This window comes from Antedon bifida, chromosome 11, assembly GCF_963402885.1.
Source record: "Antedon bifida chromosome 11, ecAntBifi1.1, whole genome shotgun sequence".
Lineage (NCBI taxonomy): Eukaryota > Metazoa > Echinodermata > Crinoidea > Comatulida > Antedonidae > Antedon > Antedon bifida.
The window spans coordinates 18,841,267-18,858,438 of record NC_136236.1 but is presented as its reverse complement, the minus strand read 5'-3'; the positions used below and the strand labels follow the sequence as shown (position 1 = coordinate 18,858,438).

Sequence of the window (17,172 nt, the reverse complement as noted above, 5' to 3'; positions counted from 1 at the left end):
AACTTAAATACTGTAGTTAGTGTTTTTATTACAAATATTATTTTTAAAAACATGTAGACAGAAATTACCAAAACAGAATATGCATTCATTATTAAATCTCATTGAAAGAGTGTGTGAATGGGTGAATGGACAGCAATTTTAAACTATATATAGTTGAAAATGTGCAAGGAAATGGAAACTTCAAAATCAATCTAAGTGAAACGAATCATCTTCGGATATTATGGAATGATAGCTTGACTTCTTATAGGCATCTACTCAGTAAAATTGAAGACATTTCTAACCATACAAATAATGCTGAAAACACTAGTTTGTGTTTATCCATCCAATTCACCTTATGAAGAACACTTAGAAGTGCTATAGACTTTTACAGTATCAATTAATGTTTGAAGTATTTAGTATCGTCCTCAAGCTTAACTGGAAACCGAGTGAGTGATCCAAAAGAAAACGAAATGTTACTGACTATTGAAAAATCCAGTGAGATCCAGTGACATACAGTATTGGAACCAAGTCAGGTCATACATCACATACTGCATGGCAACTTTTACGTTTACGAATGAACATCACAAGCGGAAGTTACAAAGAACGTACACAAAACAAATTGAGTCAATGTGAAAGTTACTCTAGTGACCTGAGAGCTTCTTAACTTGACCTTTGCACTCACAACGGTGACGTCTGATGTTGAGAATTGACAAATAGAACATGATTGATGTTGATGCTTACATTAAAGTCGTTTATCGTGTCATCACTCAATTGAACTCCAATAATCATCAAAAGATTCCACGAAATGTAACACTTGATGAGATGTTATTGTCCAAATCCAAATCCAAATTCTGAATTACATATCTTTTGAAAGCCATGTTAAAATTACACAAATCCAATATGTGTGAACATTAATTTCACATTTGAAATGGCAGGCTCATCTCTACAACCCCAATAGAATTGTGTGAACAGTAGTACAAAATGAGTTTGGTTTGGCACAGAATGCATCATTATTTTCACAGTATCTCATCTCAATTCTGAAATGACTGACACTATGTATGCACAAGCAAAGGCAATCTCCTTCTTCAACTGTAAAAACTCACTCAACAATTTACCTTATTGTCTTTATATTTACATCAACAGGAGTTACTCACTAAAGCATTGTTCTATTTGGCTGTCGTTCTTTTTCTGCAAATCTCGTACTTAATGCACAACCGGATTGAGAGGCTCTGCTCGTATATCCGACATGTCCATTGACGAGTCCGTTTCATCATCAATTTCTCCTATTACAGCTCTATAAAAAAATTATCAACATTATAATATAAATAGAACTTAGAGATTATACTTAGCACATTGAAAAAAAAAAGAGGTTAGTTTGTGTTTAGCCGAGCGGTCGGAAAGGGAGAACAATCCAACTGGTCAGTCAGCTGCAGAAGTTGCCAGAAAATTAGAAGAATACTGAATTGTGTTCCATTACCCCTCTTTCTAGTCAATGACGGCCTGATGTTCTCAAATGAGAATGGCTAACCAACAAAGAACAAACCCTCTCAAACGCTATCCTGGATATTTCAGTTGTTAAGGTTGCATGCTCATAGATGAAAGGGACCACAAAAGGCCTGATGAAACCTGCCTGACTTGGTACAACCTAGCAGGGACTAGAGTCCTTGCCAGTGGAATGGAGTTGTGGGTTCAAGTCCTGTCATATGTCAGGATTTTGTTATAATGACAAATTTCAACTCCACTTGTTATAAGACTTATGTAGAGAATCTTGTGTATATTTTTTTCTTGTGAACGGAAATGAATGAATTCGTTTATGGTTATTTGCCTAAATATATTTAATAAAGAAAAAAAGGTATAGCTCACAGACTGAGGCAGAGAGACTGTTGATAACAGGTATTGCCTCAGAATGGCTGATGGAAACAAATAAATTGATGACTTACATGTTGTCACCTCTTATGATGTACAAGCCAAGTAAAACTTGTTCAACTCCTTCACCAGCACTGAATACTCTCTCATGGCTCTCATCTAATATCAAGTTTACTGTTTGGTCAAACCCTTTAAGTGTGCCCTATAAATACAAACAAACAATACATTAAAAACCCTCAAGACTACACTTACCATACTTACAAAACAAATGACATATGACGTATTCGATTAAGACTTTACTGTTGAGTATAGTTTTTCTGTTGCGATTGTTCTCAACGAAAAAGCTTGTGTTTCCTATTCGCATGAATTTTCTATTGAGCACAATTTTACAATTTATCATTTGAATACAAAAAGTACTAATGAATCTTTGACCAATAAAGTTTCTGCAAGCAAATATGCCAAGGTCTTAAAAAACTAAATTATTAATAATATTCAAACTTACCACAATGACTCTGCCATCATTTGTAATCACAGACACAGTGTCTAATTACTTTATCAAGGAATAAATATGTCAACAATCTTAATTTAAAGTTTTCAGAAACTTTTTATTTAACTGGAAGGAATACATATATATAGTGATAATATACTGTAGTGAGTGAATGGCTAATTCTGGTGGTTTGAACAAGTCTCCTTGGATATGGAATACATATATATAGTGATAATATACTGTAGTGAGTGAATGGCTAATTCTGGTGGTTTGAACAAGTCTCCTTGGATATGGAATACATATATATAGTGATAATATACTGTAGTGAGTGAATGGCTAATTCTGGTGGTTTGAACAAGTCTCCTTGGATGGAATATAAACCATAGGTCCAGTATACACAAAACCTGTGTGCACTTTGAATAACCCAGTTCATCATTTGAGATGAGTAGGGGATTACCACCTACAAATGAAATATAAAATACAAATGCTCACATTGTAAACCTACAGTAGTACTGTACATCCTTTGAGACGAGTAGCACCTTAGTTGGCAGCACCGACGTGCCTCTTGTGAAATGTAGTATATTTTTAAACTTTTATCTCATGCAGTTTAAAATCAGACTTTGAGAAGACCATGTTCTGCAGTTATTTATTTCCGCGCTGCCAATGTTAATATTGTATTATGGTTACTTTTTATCTGACATGTGCCAAATTCCATCAAATAATGCATAAATATCATATAAAAAATAAGACAAAAAAGATATATTAGAACTTTCTATACTTTTACTAATACACTTTTTTTTTATGGGCAGGATTTCAAAGAAAATTACTACATTAGGCATACTGTATGCATGATCATCTCAATTTTAAACATAGGATTTATTAAACACATGTGCCTGTATTATTATACACTGGAAGAATGTCAAGGAGATTAGAAAGGATTATACAAATGTTTTGACCGATTAAGATCAGTAAAAGGTATAGAGTTCTGTGGCAATTTGATTCCAAAAATGGAAAAATGGTGCATCCTTAAATTGTTGATACCACATAAATTGTATAAAGTAATCAGCCATTATCATGTCTGTGCTTGTTGGTGCGTGTATCGCTTTTATTTTGCTTTTGGCCCGCTTCCACGTACATTCTGAACGGTTTTTGGTAACTCCGGTATCGTTAGCATTGACATACCCATAGTTTGAAAGTTCTTTGTATTCCGCCCACATGTCAGAAGAGATCTTTGATCCAGAACCGACCCATTTAGTAATTATAGGTATAAATGTTTCCGCGTTTCTTTCTCGCACTGGAACTAACATTCCAATACGAGTACCTGGCTGATATAATCCAATTAGCCACTGTTCGGGAATTTCATGTCCAGAATGGTTCTTGTGCTTTGCAATAACGCATTCTTCAATCTCAACAAGGTTTCCCGGGCCACCAATTTGTTGTGGATGACTGATCAAGAATGTTGCTGCAACATTCCTGCAGTATTTCATCCAATCCAAAAGAGTGTGATCACCTCCAATCTCCAGTTCCCTTTTCATGTTTTCTTGTAACAGTCCTCTACTAGTTGGTCGTCCACAATTTACTGACCACATGTACGTCAGTCCTATGATCTGCCACAATTTGAGGTGACTCTTCGCAAAGAAACTTCCTGTTCTGATGTTAATTGTTTTGCGGCATTCCCGACGGTAGCACCTCCATGTTATCAGGTCCACTGACCTAGCATATGCTTTCTCTTCACACTTTACATGGCATCTTGGACAGTCCATTTCTGTTGCCAATAATCCATATTTGCGACACCATTCTATCAAAACGTTTCTGTCTTCTCTAAAGCGGATCCCAATTTGTATTAGGGTGATTGATTCAAACTCCTTGTCATCTGGCAAAGGTACTGCTTCAGTTATGTTAAAGATAATTGTGAACATGTTGTGTCTTGCTTTTTAATTTCATTGTCAATGATGATGGTGGATACAAGGGTGATTACAGTACTGTTTATCAGTGTCATTCAGGATTTTGGAAACATCACTGATCACTTTTTAAAAATTTTGTTGGTTTAAACCGCAGTAACAATACAACAAAGGAAAGTAGTTTAATGTAATATTTAATTGTTTTTAATCTTTCATGTTAAAAATTCAGTGCACTCCATAATATTTTTTCGTGTGTACCAGGCAAAGTCACGTTGTCTCTCAGGACTAATAAAGTATTGACATTCTTCGAATGAGGGTAAATAAATATTATTTTTTATTTACTAATAATTTAATATCATATTTTATTAAATTTTACCATGTTAATACACAAAATATTTTACTAAAACATGATTTTATGTAATTATTTTACCGAAAAATGGCGTAGTTCATAAGACTGCCAACTGAGGGGGCAACTTGTTTACGTCGTTTTTGGCTAAAAATTAAATTCGGAACTACAAGTCAGATTTTCATAATTATTTCTTTAATTGTAATATTTAATAATATATATATGATATTAAATTTTGAATATACATTGTTATCCCTAATAATAGAACTTCTATTAAACTGGTGAAAGTTAGCATTTGGCGTTTCATAGAAAATAACATTTTTCTGGCGGCAGCTCAACTTGGCCTAGGCCTAATCCCTAATAACTATCCCCACACACAGTTTCTCTGAAAATGAAACAAAATTGAACATAAAATGTTATCGAAGAATGTGTTAATTAGGCTTAGGCTGGCTCTCACTAGCCCTAACCTAGTTTCGTCAGGTCGTGATCAACATGATGATGACTGGGCTCGGCCCTGGGACTATTCGGCCTGGGACGATTCGGCCCTGAGACTTTTTTTCATTTCATTTCAAAAGACATTTATTTTCCTCCATAGCAATACAGTACAAAATAATAAACAAAAATGGTAAGGAATATAAAAAATGAAATAGATGTTTGTTGGATAAAACAACAGAAAAGTGAATTTAAGAAAATTGGCTATGGAGGAAGGCATAATCCCGAGAAGATGAGGAAATCTTGTGCTGGGTATGCCTATGCAAATAAAATGGATAATTGAATAAGAGTGGAAATAAAGAGAAACAAACAAGACAAAAAAACGCACAGAAAAGGAAAAATAAAAAATAAATAAATTAATTAATTAATTAAAAAAAAATAAATAAAATAAATAAATAAATAAATAAATTGATAAAAAATAGATCAATCAAATTGTAGAATCAGAAAATAAAACTCAAAAACCACAGTAGATCAATGTTCAGCAGCATAAATCAAATTGCGACATTCGATTGTTGTCTTTTTAATACTTTAACATTAGGTGTTGTTTTAATTTTTTGGAAAATAAAGAAATTGAAACAGCATTTGTAATTGGGGGTGGTAAACTGTTCATCATTGATGGACCGGAGTATCTAATACTGTTTTGAAAATAATTGGTGTTGTGGATAGGTATGTGTATATTAGTTCTAGAACGTGAAGGGTAATTGTGAATAGAAAAATTCGGAATAAACATATTGTTTAAATGATTTGGAGAAGTGGAATGCAGGGCGGAGAATACAAATTTGCCTTGTTGCATTATGTTTATATCAATGAGTTTGAGGAGATTAAGTTTGGAAAATAAATGGGAAGAATGGGACCGCGGTGGAGCGCCAGATATAATCCTGATAGCCTTCTTTTGTATAATTTGCAGTTTACTGAGGTTGGATACGTAAGTATTGGCCCAGACAATGTTACAGTAGCTCAAATAGGGAAGAATGAGGGAGCAGTAAAGGGTTCGAAGAATATTAAGGGGTACAAATGAGGATAACCTAGAAATGATACCAACGCTTTTGGAAGTTTTATTCTCTACTTCTTTAATATGATTTTTCCATGTTAGATTGCTGTCCATAACTACACCTAAAAACTTAGCTGATTGAACACAAGGTATATCATGGTTGTCAATGGTAATTCTGTTGGCTGATAAGTCAATAGATTTTAATAGTTGTGGGGTCCCAAAGAGGATGAAGCTACATTTTTTATGATTAAGAGAAAGTTTATTAGACGATTCGGCACACTTACATTTATCGGCTTTGATATGCATTTATAAGCATAAAATAAGCTTTTTCCCCAAACTTTATTTTCAGAGAGACTATGGGGTAGCACTACTAGGGATAAAGATGCAATAAAGCAAACATTTTGAAAACATTGTCGAAAATAATCATTTTTTAGTCACGCGCGCGATGTAAATAAGTTACGCCCTCTGTTGGCCGCTTGGGGAATGCACGAAATAAACAAGGTTTTCGAAGTAATAAATTGAATATAAAATTACGTTTTTTTAGTAATTTATTATATACATTATATCAACTTTGTCAATATCAATAAAATACGGATTGTTAAACACCTTTAAAAACTTGATAAATAAAAAAAAAATGAATATGAATTTGGTCTAAAGTGAGACGTTTCGGCCCACAAAGTGGGATGTTTCGGCCCAAAAGTGGGCCGAATCGTCCCACCAAAAGTGGGCCGAATAGTCCCGGGCCGAATCGTCTCAGGGCCGAATCGTCCCTGAACCTGCCTGGCTGGCTAATGAAAAACGGCATTGACCGGACCCTCCATCCCTACTAATTAGGCTTACCAATGCCTAGATTTAAAAATAATTAAAAATAATGTCTACAAAGGATACGGTTAACATAATTCTCTATTGCAGATGCCATGATTTTACGTCTTAAATCAATAAAATAGTAAATAAATGACTTTATATACTTTGTAGGCCTACTTCGTACGCAAAAACAAACGTTTCCAACACGCTGGCTATACCGCGCCCTCAATAGTTTAGACGATTTTATAGAGGGATAGAGGGCAGCAGCCGATCATTTCGGTCGACATCAGCCATGTGTTTTTATTTTTGCAAAAGGTGACTGTACTGTAGGCCTAGCCTCTACTAGGAAAGGCATTCTGTTTAGAAGGGGTGTCCTTACAGTACGTATCAGTGCATTTACCTAAACTTAATAATGTAGAGGGCCTAGCCTAGTAGTAGGGCATCTAGCCTAGTAGCAGTAGAGTAGGCCCTAGCTAGCTAGGGCCTAGTAGTTTAGTAGTAGTAGCCTAGTAGTAGCCTAGGTCTCTAGTAGGGACTAGCTAGGCCTAGCTAGGTAGGTGGTGGGGGAGATGGTAGGAAGATTTTAGGTAGGCCGAGAGAGTCTAGTACTAGTAGGTAGGCCCCTAACTAGTAGTGGGCCTAGGCCTAGCTAGCATTTTAATCATGCACAGTATTGTAGAAACATACATGCATTAATCAATCAATGGCATCTGCAGTGCAGTACGTACTAGTAGGAGGGTTCAAACCAACAACCATGGCTATCATGTATCGTAACAGACTTTGTTGATCTGTGATCATACACAGCCCTCGAATTCTAGGCTATATACACCATACATTGAATTTTTGTTACGCAGTGGCTATGTCTACGCCTAGTCGTAGATGCAAATCCTGTGTTATACCTATGCCTCGTAGCAATCAAATGTGTAGGGCAGGGCATAATCATATAGGCGCCAAACTGTTCCGTTTGAAACTTCAACTTCAATTAATCTTTAATATTATTGTAATCGGCTAAACGTAGTGCCCTGTTGTTCGATTGCCTTACTAGCCGTATTAGCCTAGCTAGCTAGGGCCTACTTATTAGTCCTACTAGTACTGTACTACTACTCTACAGCATAATAGGCCTATGATTATTAATATTAAATCATCTTTTCTTTTAACTTTTTAGATTAAATGAGGAATTTACAGTATGTCTTTGCCTAACTTGTGTCGAAGTCTTACAAAGTTAAGCATTTCCAACAGCACCACATTCTCAGCAGGGCTGTTGTGCAGGGCCAACTTCACAAGAGAAACAATTTTGATTACAACAACACAAAGGAAACTATATACCTTATTACCATCTACACATTTTACAAAGTCCAGCAAGAGCGATATAAACCGTTTCTTTGGTTTAACATCAATCCGGCAATGTAGTAGTAGTGGCGGCAGCAATGTCACCAGTGCTAGTGGTGACAGCAGTGCCAGTTTATCTTGGACAACTTACGGAGATGGAGAATTTATCTACGAACCTAAGAGAAGACCACTAAGTGCAAAATGGCGGCACAGGGGGCTTGAAAACAAATACACCATACGCCCTATTGGGTTTGTTAGGACATCAGGAAGAAATCACTTAGGTATTTGTATTGTTTCTGTAGACTAATATCTTGAAAATTCAAGTGTTCCTCTATAAACATAACCCAAATTGCATCAAAAAAATTAATGATTATACAGATTATTGACTTTTCAGTGTGCAGATATTCTTTTTAATTATTTTGGACAAACTCATGCATGCCAACACTCCTATTTTGGCCGGGAGACTCCTGTATTTTAGACTCGTCTAATAGAATACTAAATATACATTGTTTTTCAAAAACATAGGTAAAATTACAATAACTGGTCGTGGTGGTGGACACAAACGAAACTTCAGAATAATAGACTTTCACCGAACACCACCAATGGATGGTTCCGTCAAAGAAGAGAGAGTTCTCAAAATATTATACGACCCTAATCGAAGTGCTCGCATTGCATTGGTGGCGGGGGGAACTCACAAGCGGTATATTTTGGCTACAACCAACATGAAAGAAGGGGATATTATTAAAACATCATGCCAAATAGGCAGAATGTCAGGTAAGATTAGACCAAGGCAATCTAACAACAGGACACTGAGCTCGGCTTGCCAAGAAAGGAACTTGTTGCAGTCCTTTGATTGTGTGTCTGACTGCGACAACAATCAGTACTGTACTATGTACATATTCTCTGCGGCGCCCAGTGTCTGTTAAGGGGCATGGAACTGATCGTGTCGCAGCCACAGATAAACCCTTTGATCTTCTTGATTAGACACAGTCAACTTGGGGTTTGTCTGAACTATGCAACAGTGAAAAGTGCGGCCAATAGTGTAGGGATTCCTTAAAATGGCCGAATCTGTTAAAAAAATGACTTGTAAAATGTAAAAACTATATAAATCAGAACCTGTTTTGTTAAATACAGTGTTCATAAATCAACTCTATTGTTAATGGCAAAAAAAAAAGAATTTATTCTTTCATACATTCACCCTCTTCATGTAACTGACATTTTTTGTATTAACAGTTATGGCTAATGAGGGAGACGCATATCCACTAGCTGCATTACCAATTAATGCGCAAGTCCACTGTGTAGAGACCCTCCCAGGAAGTGGCGGAACATATGGAAGATCTGCTGGTACGTCTTTAACACTGCTACGAAAGGTCGGAGGTCAAGCTATCTTGAAGATGCCTTCAAAACGTCAGATAAGTGTAAGTGACAAGTGTATGGCAACTGTAGGAAGGCTCTCCAATGAAAACCACAACCAGCGTGTAATAGGTATGTAAAATATTTGGGGGAACAAAATCATACAGTATTTTATAATACTAAAAATAATTTGAAATTGCCTAAATCATGAACAAAATTAAACCTGAACACATACAGTACCAGTTATTGTTTACTTTATAAACACACAGTCCTACAGTGTATCCTTGCCATTTGAATTTTGTTATCGTATGCCATGTATTGTAGTAGGGAGCTATCAGGACAGTAAACAAAGGGACTGTGTAATTAACAGAGCGCAACAGTTATTTCGAGACGCAAGCAACAGCCCCCTCACATAGTCTGCCGACCCTGTACATGCGGGTTTGGTGAACGTGAACTTTGAAAAGTGAAAACTATAACTTAATATAAAATAACAGTAGGTGTATGGAATGGGCAGAATATTATCACTAGCCCAACTCCTCTATTCATTGAGGCTAATATAAACTGCATAGCACTAATGGTAATGTTTTTATTGGCCATTTCAGGTAAAGCTGGTCGTAATCGTTGGCTTGGGTGGAGACCAGCTAGCGGATGGTGGCAGAGGAAAGGAGGATGGGCTGGACGAAAAATTAAACCAATACCACCAATGAAGATATTTATAGATACTAAAGCATCAAACAAATCATTTACATAATTCAATAATAATTTGTATAAATTTGAATAGCATTTTTTTATGCAATTCAGCACATAGGAGCCCTGTGATCCTTAGCATACTCCAGAAAAGGTTGTAGTTAAAAGAAACAAAAAACTTACTTTTTCAATCATCAATTTGATAAATGTCTGATGTAAATGCATCAAATTAATAAAATGTATGCCTGAAAATACTGTTTTGTACTTTTATTTTATAAAAAAAAATGTTATTGTTTGTATACCTTAACCATTAACCTATATCAAAATGTCATTGGCTATTTGGTGCTCCAAATTATAACCACTTCAGTGTAACAATATTGGTACAAACATATGATTTTAGTGGTTATACAGTTTCCCCTTTTGAATCGCATAATTTTTTCCTTTTAGAAAAAATCACACCAGGTTATCCAATCTTCTGGGTGATTCTTGAAAAGCTATCCATAAAAATGATTTATCTGTATTTTACAAAATTTTTATCTGAAACTCATTTTTAATTTTATGTGAATTTTTAACTTTGAACAAATAAAAATAATTTCAAACCATGTACATATTTTAGGGTGTCTAGAAAACTAAGACCTAAAGATATCTTAGTTTTCTAGACACCCCATATTTTACTGTGTTTGACCTTGAATAAATGGATACTAAATACTATGATGTTTGGTCATCTCCATAAGGGTATAAATGTTTAATATCAGCTACAATCATTTCTTATTTCCAAAAATGGAACGAATGGAATTGTCATAGCAGAAATTAAGATAAACAGAGAAAACATAACTGGGTATCCTAAAACGTCCGACATCCAGCCAACACTAGACACAAACAGTAATTTACCCATTACCTCTAATGTAGCAAGTAAAGTGTAATGTGTTCCTTGTACACTCACCGGCGCCCTCTGGGAACACTGCATCATTAGCGTAAACATGGTGGTGGTTATAGCACCCCCTATCAGCTGTGCCGCAGTCATCGCTGTCAATGCTACAAAGTCTGTGGAGAGACCGTATAAGCTGTAGTGTGTTGAAGCATGCATAGAACGTCATGAATCGTATCCAAATTACAACCAATGCAAGTACATGTGTAATCTAACTCTACCACTAGAACAATGCTCAAGGAATTATAAATTTATAAATACTGTAAGAAATCGGGATAAATTGTATTTTAGCGGGAGAGTGTGAATGACTCAAAATATCGGGAGATCTCTATTGGAAGATGTGTAGTACGTCTGTATTATTTTAAAAATACTAACCTGATTGGATGATTTGCAATGTGTGGCAAAACTCAATTATCATTGGAACAAGTCGAACAAAGCATAGAAACTGAAGTAATGATACTGGAGATACCCTGTTGAAAACAAAGCACAACATTGGCACTGTTATCACTGGACCAAAGTTGTGTGTAGGTACAGATATAAACATTTATTTGGTTTAAAAAAAAACTAGATTGATTTATGGATGGGGCAGAACTGAAACTGTGTATAGTAGTATTATTATTATACATGTAAAGATGTTTATGAGTTGAATGGTGAGAATATTTCATGAGTTGCAGTAACACGCTCCTAAAATGCCCTTGGGGTGTGTGAAGTACAGAAACAAAAGCACTTGTAATACAAGCACCACCAGTACAAGTATGACACCCCTAGTGTGCCAACATGTTACTCTTTTCACAAACATTAGTCTACAGTACAACCTAGACTAGCTTTATTCTTGATTTTGCAGAATCATTTTTTTTACCTGAACCTTGATAAATAAATTCCACCCAGTATAGAACCAGCAATAGACATTGCTTGACAGACAACTCCAGACCAGAACCCAACTGTAGATGCTGGTGTACCTCTATCCACCAGATACAAAGGAAACTGGTCCACGCAACCCTGCTCCCCTTGAAAACAAACAAAACAGGATTGCTTCAAATCATTATCACTATATAATTAGTGTACAAAAATGTATAAATAAATGTTAGTAAAACTCACCGAGAATTATCAAAGATGCACTTTAGTTATTACATATTATGTATAGTATGGTATGTATATTAATATATTCTGTCTGTGTCACAGGTGTTTATTGTCTGGGTAATTATTGTCTGGGTAATTATTGTCTGGGTGGTTATTGTCTGGGTGGTTATTGTCTGGGTGGTTATTGTCTGGGTAATTATTGTCTGGGTGGTTATTGTCTGGGTGGTTATTGTCTGGGTGGTTATTGTCTGGGTGGTTATTGTCTGGGTGGTTATTGTCTGGGTAATTATTGTCTGGGTAATTATTGTCTGGGTGGTTATTGTCTGGGTGGTTATTGTCTGGGTGGTTATTGTCCGGGTGGTTATTGTCCGGGTGGTTATTGTCTGGGTGGTTATTGTCTGAGTGGTTATTGTCCGGGTGGTTATTGTCTGGGTGGTTATTGTCTGGGTGGTTATTGTCTGGGTGGTTATTGTCTGGGTGGTTATTGTTCGGGTGGTTAATGTCTGGGTGGTTATTGTCTGGGTGGTTATTGTCTGGGTGGTTATTGTCTGGGTGGTTATTGTCTGGGTGGTTATTGTCTGAGTGGTTATTGTCCGGGTGGTTATTGTCTGGGTGGTTATTGTCTGGGTGGTTATTGTCTGGGTGGTTATTGTCTGGGTGGTTATTGTTCGGGTGGTTAATGTCTGGGTGGTTATTGTCTGGGTGGTTATTGTCTGGGTGGTTATTGTCTGGGTGGTTATTGTCTGGGTGGTTATTGTCTGAGTGGTTATTGTCCGGGTGGTTATTGTCCGAGTTGTTATTGTCTAGGTGGTTATTGTCTGGGTGGTTATTGTCTGGGTGGTTATTGTCTAGGTAATTATTGTCTGGGTGGTTATTGTCTGGGTGGTTATTGTCTGGGTGGTTATTGTTCGGGTGGTTAATGTCCGAGTTGTTATTGTCTAGGTGGTTATTGTCTGGGTGGTTATTGTCTGGGTGGTTATTGTCTGAGTGGTTATTGTCCGGGTGGTTATTGTCCGAGTTGTTATTGTCTAGGTGGTTATTGTCTGGGTGGTTATTGTCTAGGTGGTTATTGTCTGGGTGGTTATTGTCTGGGTGGCTATTGTCTGGGTGGTTATTGTCTGGGTGGTTATTGTCTGGGTGGTTATTGTCTAGGTAATTATTGTCTGGGTGGTTATTGTCTGGGTGGTTATTGTTCGGGTGGTTAATGTCCGAGTTGTTATTGTCTAGGTAATTATTGTCTGGGTGGTTAATGTCTGGGTGGTTATTGTCTGGGTGGTTATTGTCTGGGTGGTTATTGTCTGGGTGGTTATTGTCTGGGTGGTTATTGTCTGGGTGGTTATTGTCTGGGTGGTTATTGTCCAGGTGGTTATTGTCTGAGTGGTTATTGTCCGGGTGGTTATTGTCCGAGTTGTTATTGTCTAGGTAATTATTGTCTGGGTGGTTAATGTCTGGGTGGTTATTGTCTGGGTGTTTATTGTCTGGGTGGTTATTGTCTGGGTGGTTATTGTCTGAGTGGTTATTGTCCGGGTGGTTATTGTCCGAGTTGTTATTGTCTAGGTAATTATTGTCTGGGTGGTTATTGTCTGGGTGGTTATTGTCTGGGTGGTTATTGTCTGGGTGGTTATTGTCTAGGTAATTATTGTCTGGGTGGTTATTGTCTGGGTGGTTATTGTCTATGTGGTTAATGTCCATGTAGTTATTTTCCAGGTGATTATTGTCTGATTTCCGATTTATTAAGGAAGGAATCTCACCTAACTTATACACAATAACCAGAATGATTATCGAGAGAGTGCCAGGCAGTTGGATGAGCTTCTTCAACCAAACAAATGTTTCCTTCTTGTTTTTTAAATGACTATTATTCTCCTTTTCTGTTAGTTTATTTAATTGCTTGAATTCTTTCTTATTCCTCTTTGAATTCATAATTTGTCCACTTTCTGTTACAGTGCATCCATCATTTTCAGTTATTTCTAATATTTTCTTTTCATCCACATCAAATTGAAATATACAAGATATTGAAAATAAATAAATGAATGACAAAAATAGGAACAGTCCATTTAATGACAGGTACATGCTCAACCACATAAGCACACCGCCACCAAAAATGCTACCAAATTTGTACCCTACAACTTGAATGGTATTGCCCATGCCAACTTGCTTATGAGTTAGTAACTGCATAGCAAAACCATCTACTGCTATATCTTGAGTTGATGAAAATACATTGAGAAGAAACAGTATTGCACATAGAAATAGAATATTATCCAGTGAGATGCAGGAACCTAGGCTACAGACGCACAAAAGTCCCAACATGCTCGCCAACAGCCATTTTCGTTTGGATTGCATCCAATCAAATAACGGCGCCCAAAGTATCTTCAGCAACCATGGTAGTAATAAAAGTTTGATGAGCCCGAGACTGGCCAGAGATGTTCCTTTACTACGGAGAAATATTGGCAAGAAGCGTGCTTGAAGCCCATACGGTATACCCTGAACAAAATAGAGCATCAACAAGAATATTAAGTTTCTGTAGTTGAACCATGATTGACGCAACCCCATATTTCCTCAACTGTAGGCCTACAGTAGTGTACCTGATCAGCAATACAGAAAAAGGCTGTTTTTTCCTTTAAGGCTTTCTTCTAAATTTCCATTGTGACTCAATCTTACTGAAATAAATAATTTGAAATTTGTTTATTTATTTATTAGTAACAAGTTAACAGAATAACAAGTTGAAATACAACAGATAGGCAGGATACAGTAGCTACCAGTATCTGATCTGGTGATCAGACTACATCCGGCCAGGGAGGAATATGGTAGATAATAATCATGGTACTCGCTTAAGTTACAGTACACCTCACTTGATGAACAATGACTCTTTTCTTTGTGAAAAAGCATGTGAAAGGCCTAGAATAGTGTAGAATAAAAGTAAAGATAAAGTAGGCCTAGCCTAGGTTAGGCCTTGCCTAGTTACTAACTAAGTTAGGCCTAAAACTAGCTAGGCCTAGACTAGTATATACTAAGGCCTAGGCCCTAGGGCTAGGCTAGTTATTAGCAGCACAGTAGTATATTTCTAGCCTAGGCCTAGTAGTAGTAAGCCTACACAGTACACAGGACCCAGAGGAGACACAGCTAATCTTGTTTTCTAGGTCTAGTTAATGGGATTATTGATTTGTGTACCATTTTCATGTTAGTACAATCCATTTTTGTTATTATCCTAGCCTAGGCCTAGTAGAAGCATGCCTCTTCGAAGTGCCTCTTTTGAATCGGCAATCAGCATGGTGTTGTATACGGTATCCATTCATGCATGCCATGTTTATTTTTTAGCGCCCTCTATACATATGGGTATTTCCAATTTGATACGCAAGGGTTGGTGTTGTCGTTCCTGTCGATTGAGTTATTGCAAAATGGCAGGGCCAAACGATAAAGATCCTATAAGAACGTTTCTGGAAAACCTTACCGAATGTGTAATGTGCATTGAGGAAATGGACCAGCCTAAATTTCTTCAATGTGGACATTCTTTTTGCCTAAAATGTCTACGTAAGCAATTCGAAGCAGCACCGAAGAATCAACTGAATGTTTCTAACATAATGTGTGCTTTGTGTAGAAATCCAACGAACATTCCTGGAACTGGCCTAGAGTCACTCCCGTCGTCATTTGTGATTGAAGATGCCAAAGGGTGTTTGAAAATTGCTGATAATTTGGGTCTAACTAAGAATAGATTATTGATATGTGGAAAGTCTGGTCATAACAAAATCTTAGACATGTGGTGTGAGAAAAGCATGGAACTAATATGTATTGCTTGCTGTGCACAACAGTTACATAGTGACCACAGCTTACACCACGTGACTATTATTGAAGCATGTCAGAAATACCGTAAAGACAAATATGAATTTGAAAAGAAAATATCAGAAATGGTCAGTGACATTGACAGTTTAAAAAAGGAAATAGATGTGAAAAGCGAAGAGAAAAATAAAATAGTAGAAACTGCGCGACAAGATAGGAAGGACCATACAATGGTTGTGAAATCGTATCAACAACAGCTTGAAAATGTACGAGCAGAAAAGGATAAGTTAGAACATAAGTTTCAAACACAAATTGAATCATTAGTTGATGAGAATGAATGCTTAGAAAAAGAGAACAATAAAAGTACAATACGAACAATCAGACAACGTAAAATTATCAAGATGAAACACAAAACAGAACTTGATTTAGTAGAAGAAACAGAAAGCTTAAAAGAAGAGAAAAATAAAATAGTAGAAACTGCGCGACAAGATAGGAAGGAACACACAATGGTTGTGGAATCATATCAACAACAGCTTGAAAATGTACGAGCAGAAAAGGATAAGTTAGAACATAAATTTCAAACACAAATTGAATCTTTAGTTGATGAGAATGAATGCTTAGAAAAAGAGAACAATAAAAGTACAATACGAACAATCAGACAACGTAAAATTATCAAGATGAAACACAAAACAGAACTTGATTTAGTAGAAGAAACAAAAAGCTTAAAAGAAGAGAAAAATAAAATAGTAGAAACTGCGCGACAAGATAGGAAGGAACACACAATGGTTGTGGAATCATATCAACAACAGCTTGAAACTGTACGAGCAGAAAAGGATAAGTTAGAACATAAGTTTCAAACACAAATTGAATCATTAGTTGATGAGAATGAATGCTTAGAAAAAGAGAAAAATAAAAGTACAAAACGAGCAATCAGACAACGTAAAATTATCAAGATGAAATACAAAACAGAACTTGATGAAATACAATCTAAAGATCGTGATGAACACAGGTACATTACAGCATTAAACAATGAACTATTAAGCTTAAAGCTAGAGAAAAGCAAGAACATGAAAAATGCGAAGATCATGAAAAGAAACCAGCAGGCCTTATTGTTCCTCTTAACTATCATCTGTCTTTACTGTTTATATAAATTAG

General features: G+C 36.3%; 4 protein-coding genes across 8 annotated transcripts in view; 1 reads left to right on the top strand and 3 right to left on the bottom strand.

Annotated features, from left to right (window-relative positions):
- LOC144856524 (inhibitor of growth protein 3-like) overlaps positions 1–7,828 on the bottom strand; it is a 141,231-nt gene extending 133,403 nt beyond the window's left edge. The window contains exon 1 of one of the 2 annotated variants that reach the window (XM_078714539.1): positions 7,819–7,828. The gene's annotated coding sequence lies outside the window, so the exon portion shown is untranslated. Of the gene's footprint in view, positions 1–5,670; positions 5,681–7,818 lie in introns of those variants that run through there. The other variant, XM_078714538.1, reaches the window with a different exon arrangement.
- Positions 9–7,083, bottom strand: LOC144856533 (U6 snRNA-associated Sm-like protein LSm8). Of its 3 annotated transcripts, XM_078714550.1 has the most exons (4): positions 6,951–7,083; positions 2,348–2,388; positions 1,920–2,047; positions 9–1,273 (listed from the first exon to the last, which is right to left on the bottom strand). In XM_078714550.1, the coding sequence occupies exons 1-4, from the start codon at positions 6,979–6,981 to the stop codon at positions 1,183–1,185; spliced, it is 291 nt and encodes a 96-aa protein (XP_078570676.1). In that variant the 5' UTR covers positions 6,982–7,083; the 3' UTR covers positions 9–1,182. The 3 variants fall into 3 exon arrangements, with proteins under 3 accessions (XP_078570676.1, XP_078570675.1, XP_078570674.1); XM_078714549.1 differs by lacking the exons at positions 9–1,273; positions 1,920–2,047; positions 2,348–2,388 and adding an exon at positions 2,424–4,217 and having other exon boundaries at positions 6,951–7,082; XM_078714548.1 differs by lacking the exons at positions 9–1,273; positions 1,920–2,047; positions 2,348–2,388 and adding an exon at positions 2,424–4,220 and having other exon boundaries at positions 6,951–7,079.
- Positions 7,115–10,487, top strand: LOC144856528 (large ribosomal subunit protein uL2m-like). 2 transcript variants are annotated; one of them, XM_078714543.1, is made up of 5 exons: positions 7,115–7,246; positions 8,032–8,476; positions 8,721–8,969; positions 9,429–9,680; positions 10,151–10,487. In XM_078714543.1, the coding sequence occupies exons 2-5, from the start codon at positions 8,053–8,055 to the stop codon at positions 10,297–10,299; spliced, it is 1,074 nt and encodes a 357-aa protein (XP_078570669.1). In that variant the 5' UTR covers positions 7,115–7,246; positions 8,032–8,052; the 3' UTR covers positions 10,300–10,487. The 2 variants fall into 2 exon arrangements, with proteins under 2 accessions (XP_078570669.1, XP_078570670.1); XM_078714544.1 differs by having other exon boundaries at positions 7,163–7,181.
- A 464-nt stretch (positions 10,488–10,951) lies between these two features.
- On the bottom strand, positions 10,952–15,525 carry LOC144855694 (major facilitator superfamily domain-containing protein 3-like). The gene is made up of 5 exons (XM_078713610.1): positions 15,412–15,525; positions 13,995–14,900; positions 12,023–12,170; positions 11,539–11,633; positions 10,952–11,279 (listed from the first exon to the last, which is right to left on the bottom strand). The coding sequence occupies exons 2-5, from the start codon at positions 14,791–14,793 to the stop codon at positions 10,987–10,989; spliced, it is 1,335 nt and encodes a 444-aa protein (XP_078569736.1). The 5' UTR covers positions 14,794–14,900; positions 15,412–15,525; the 3' UTR covers positions 10,952–10,986.
- Between the last annotated feature and the right edge of the window lie 1,647 nt (positions 15,526–17,172).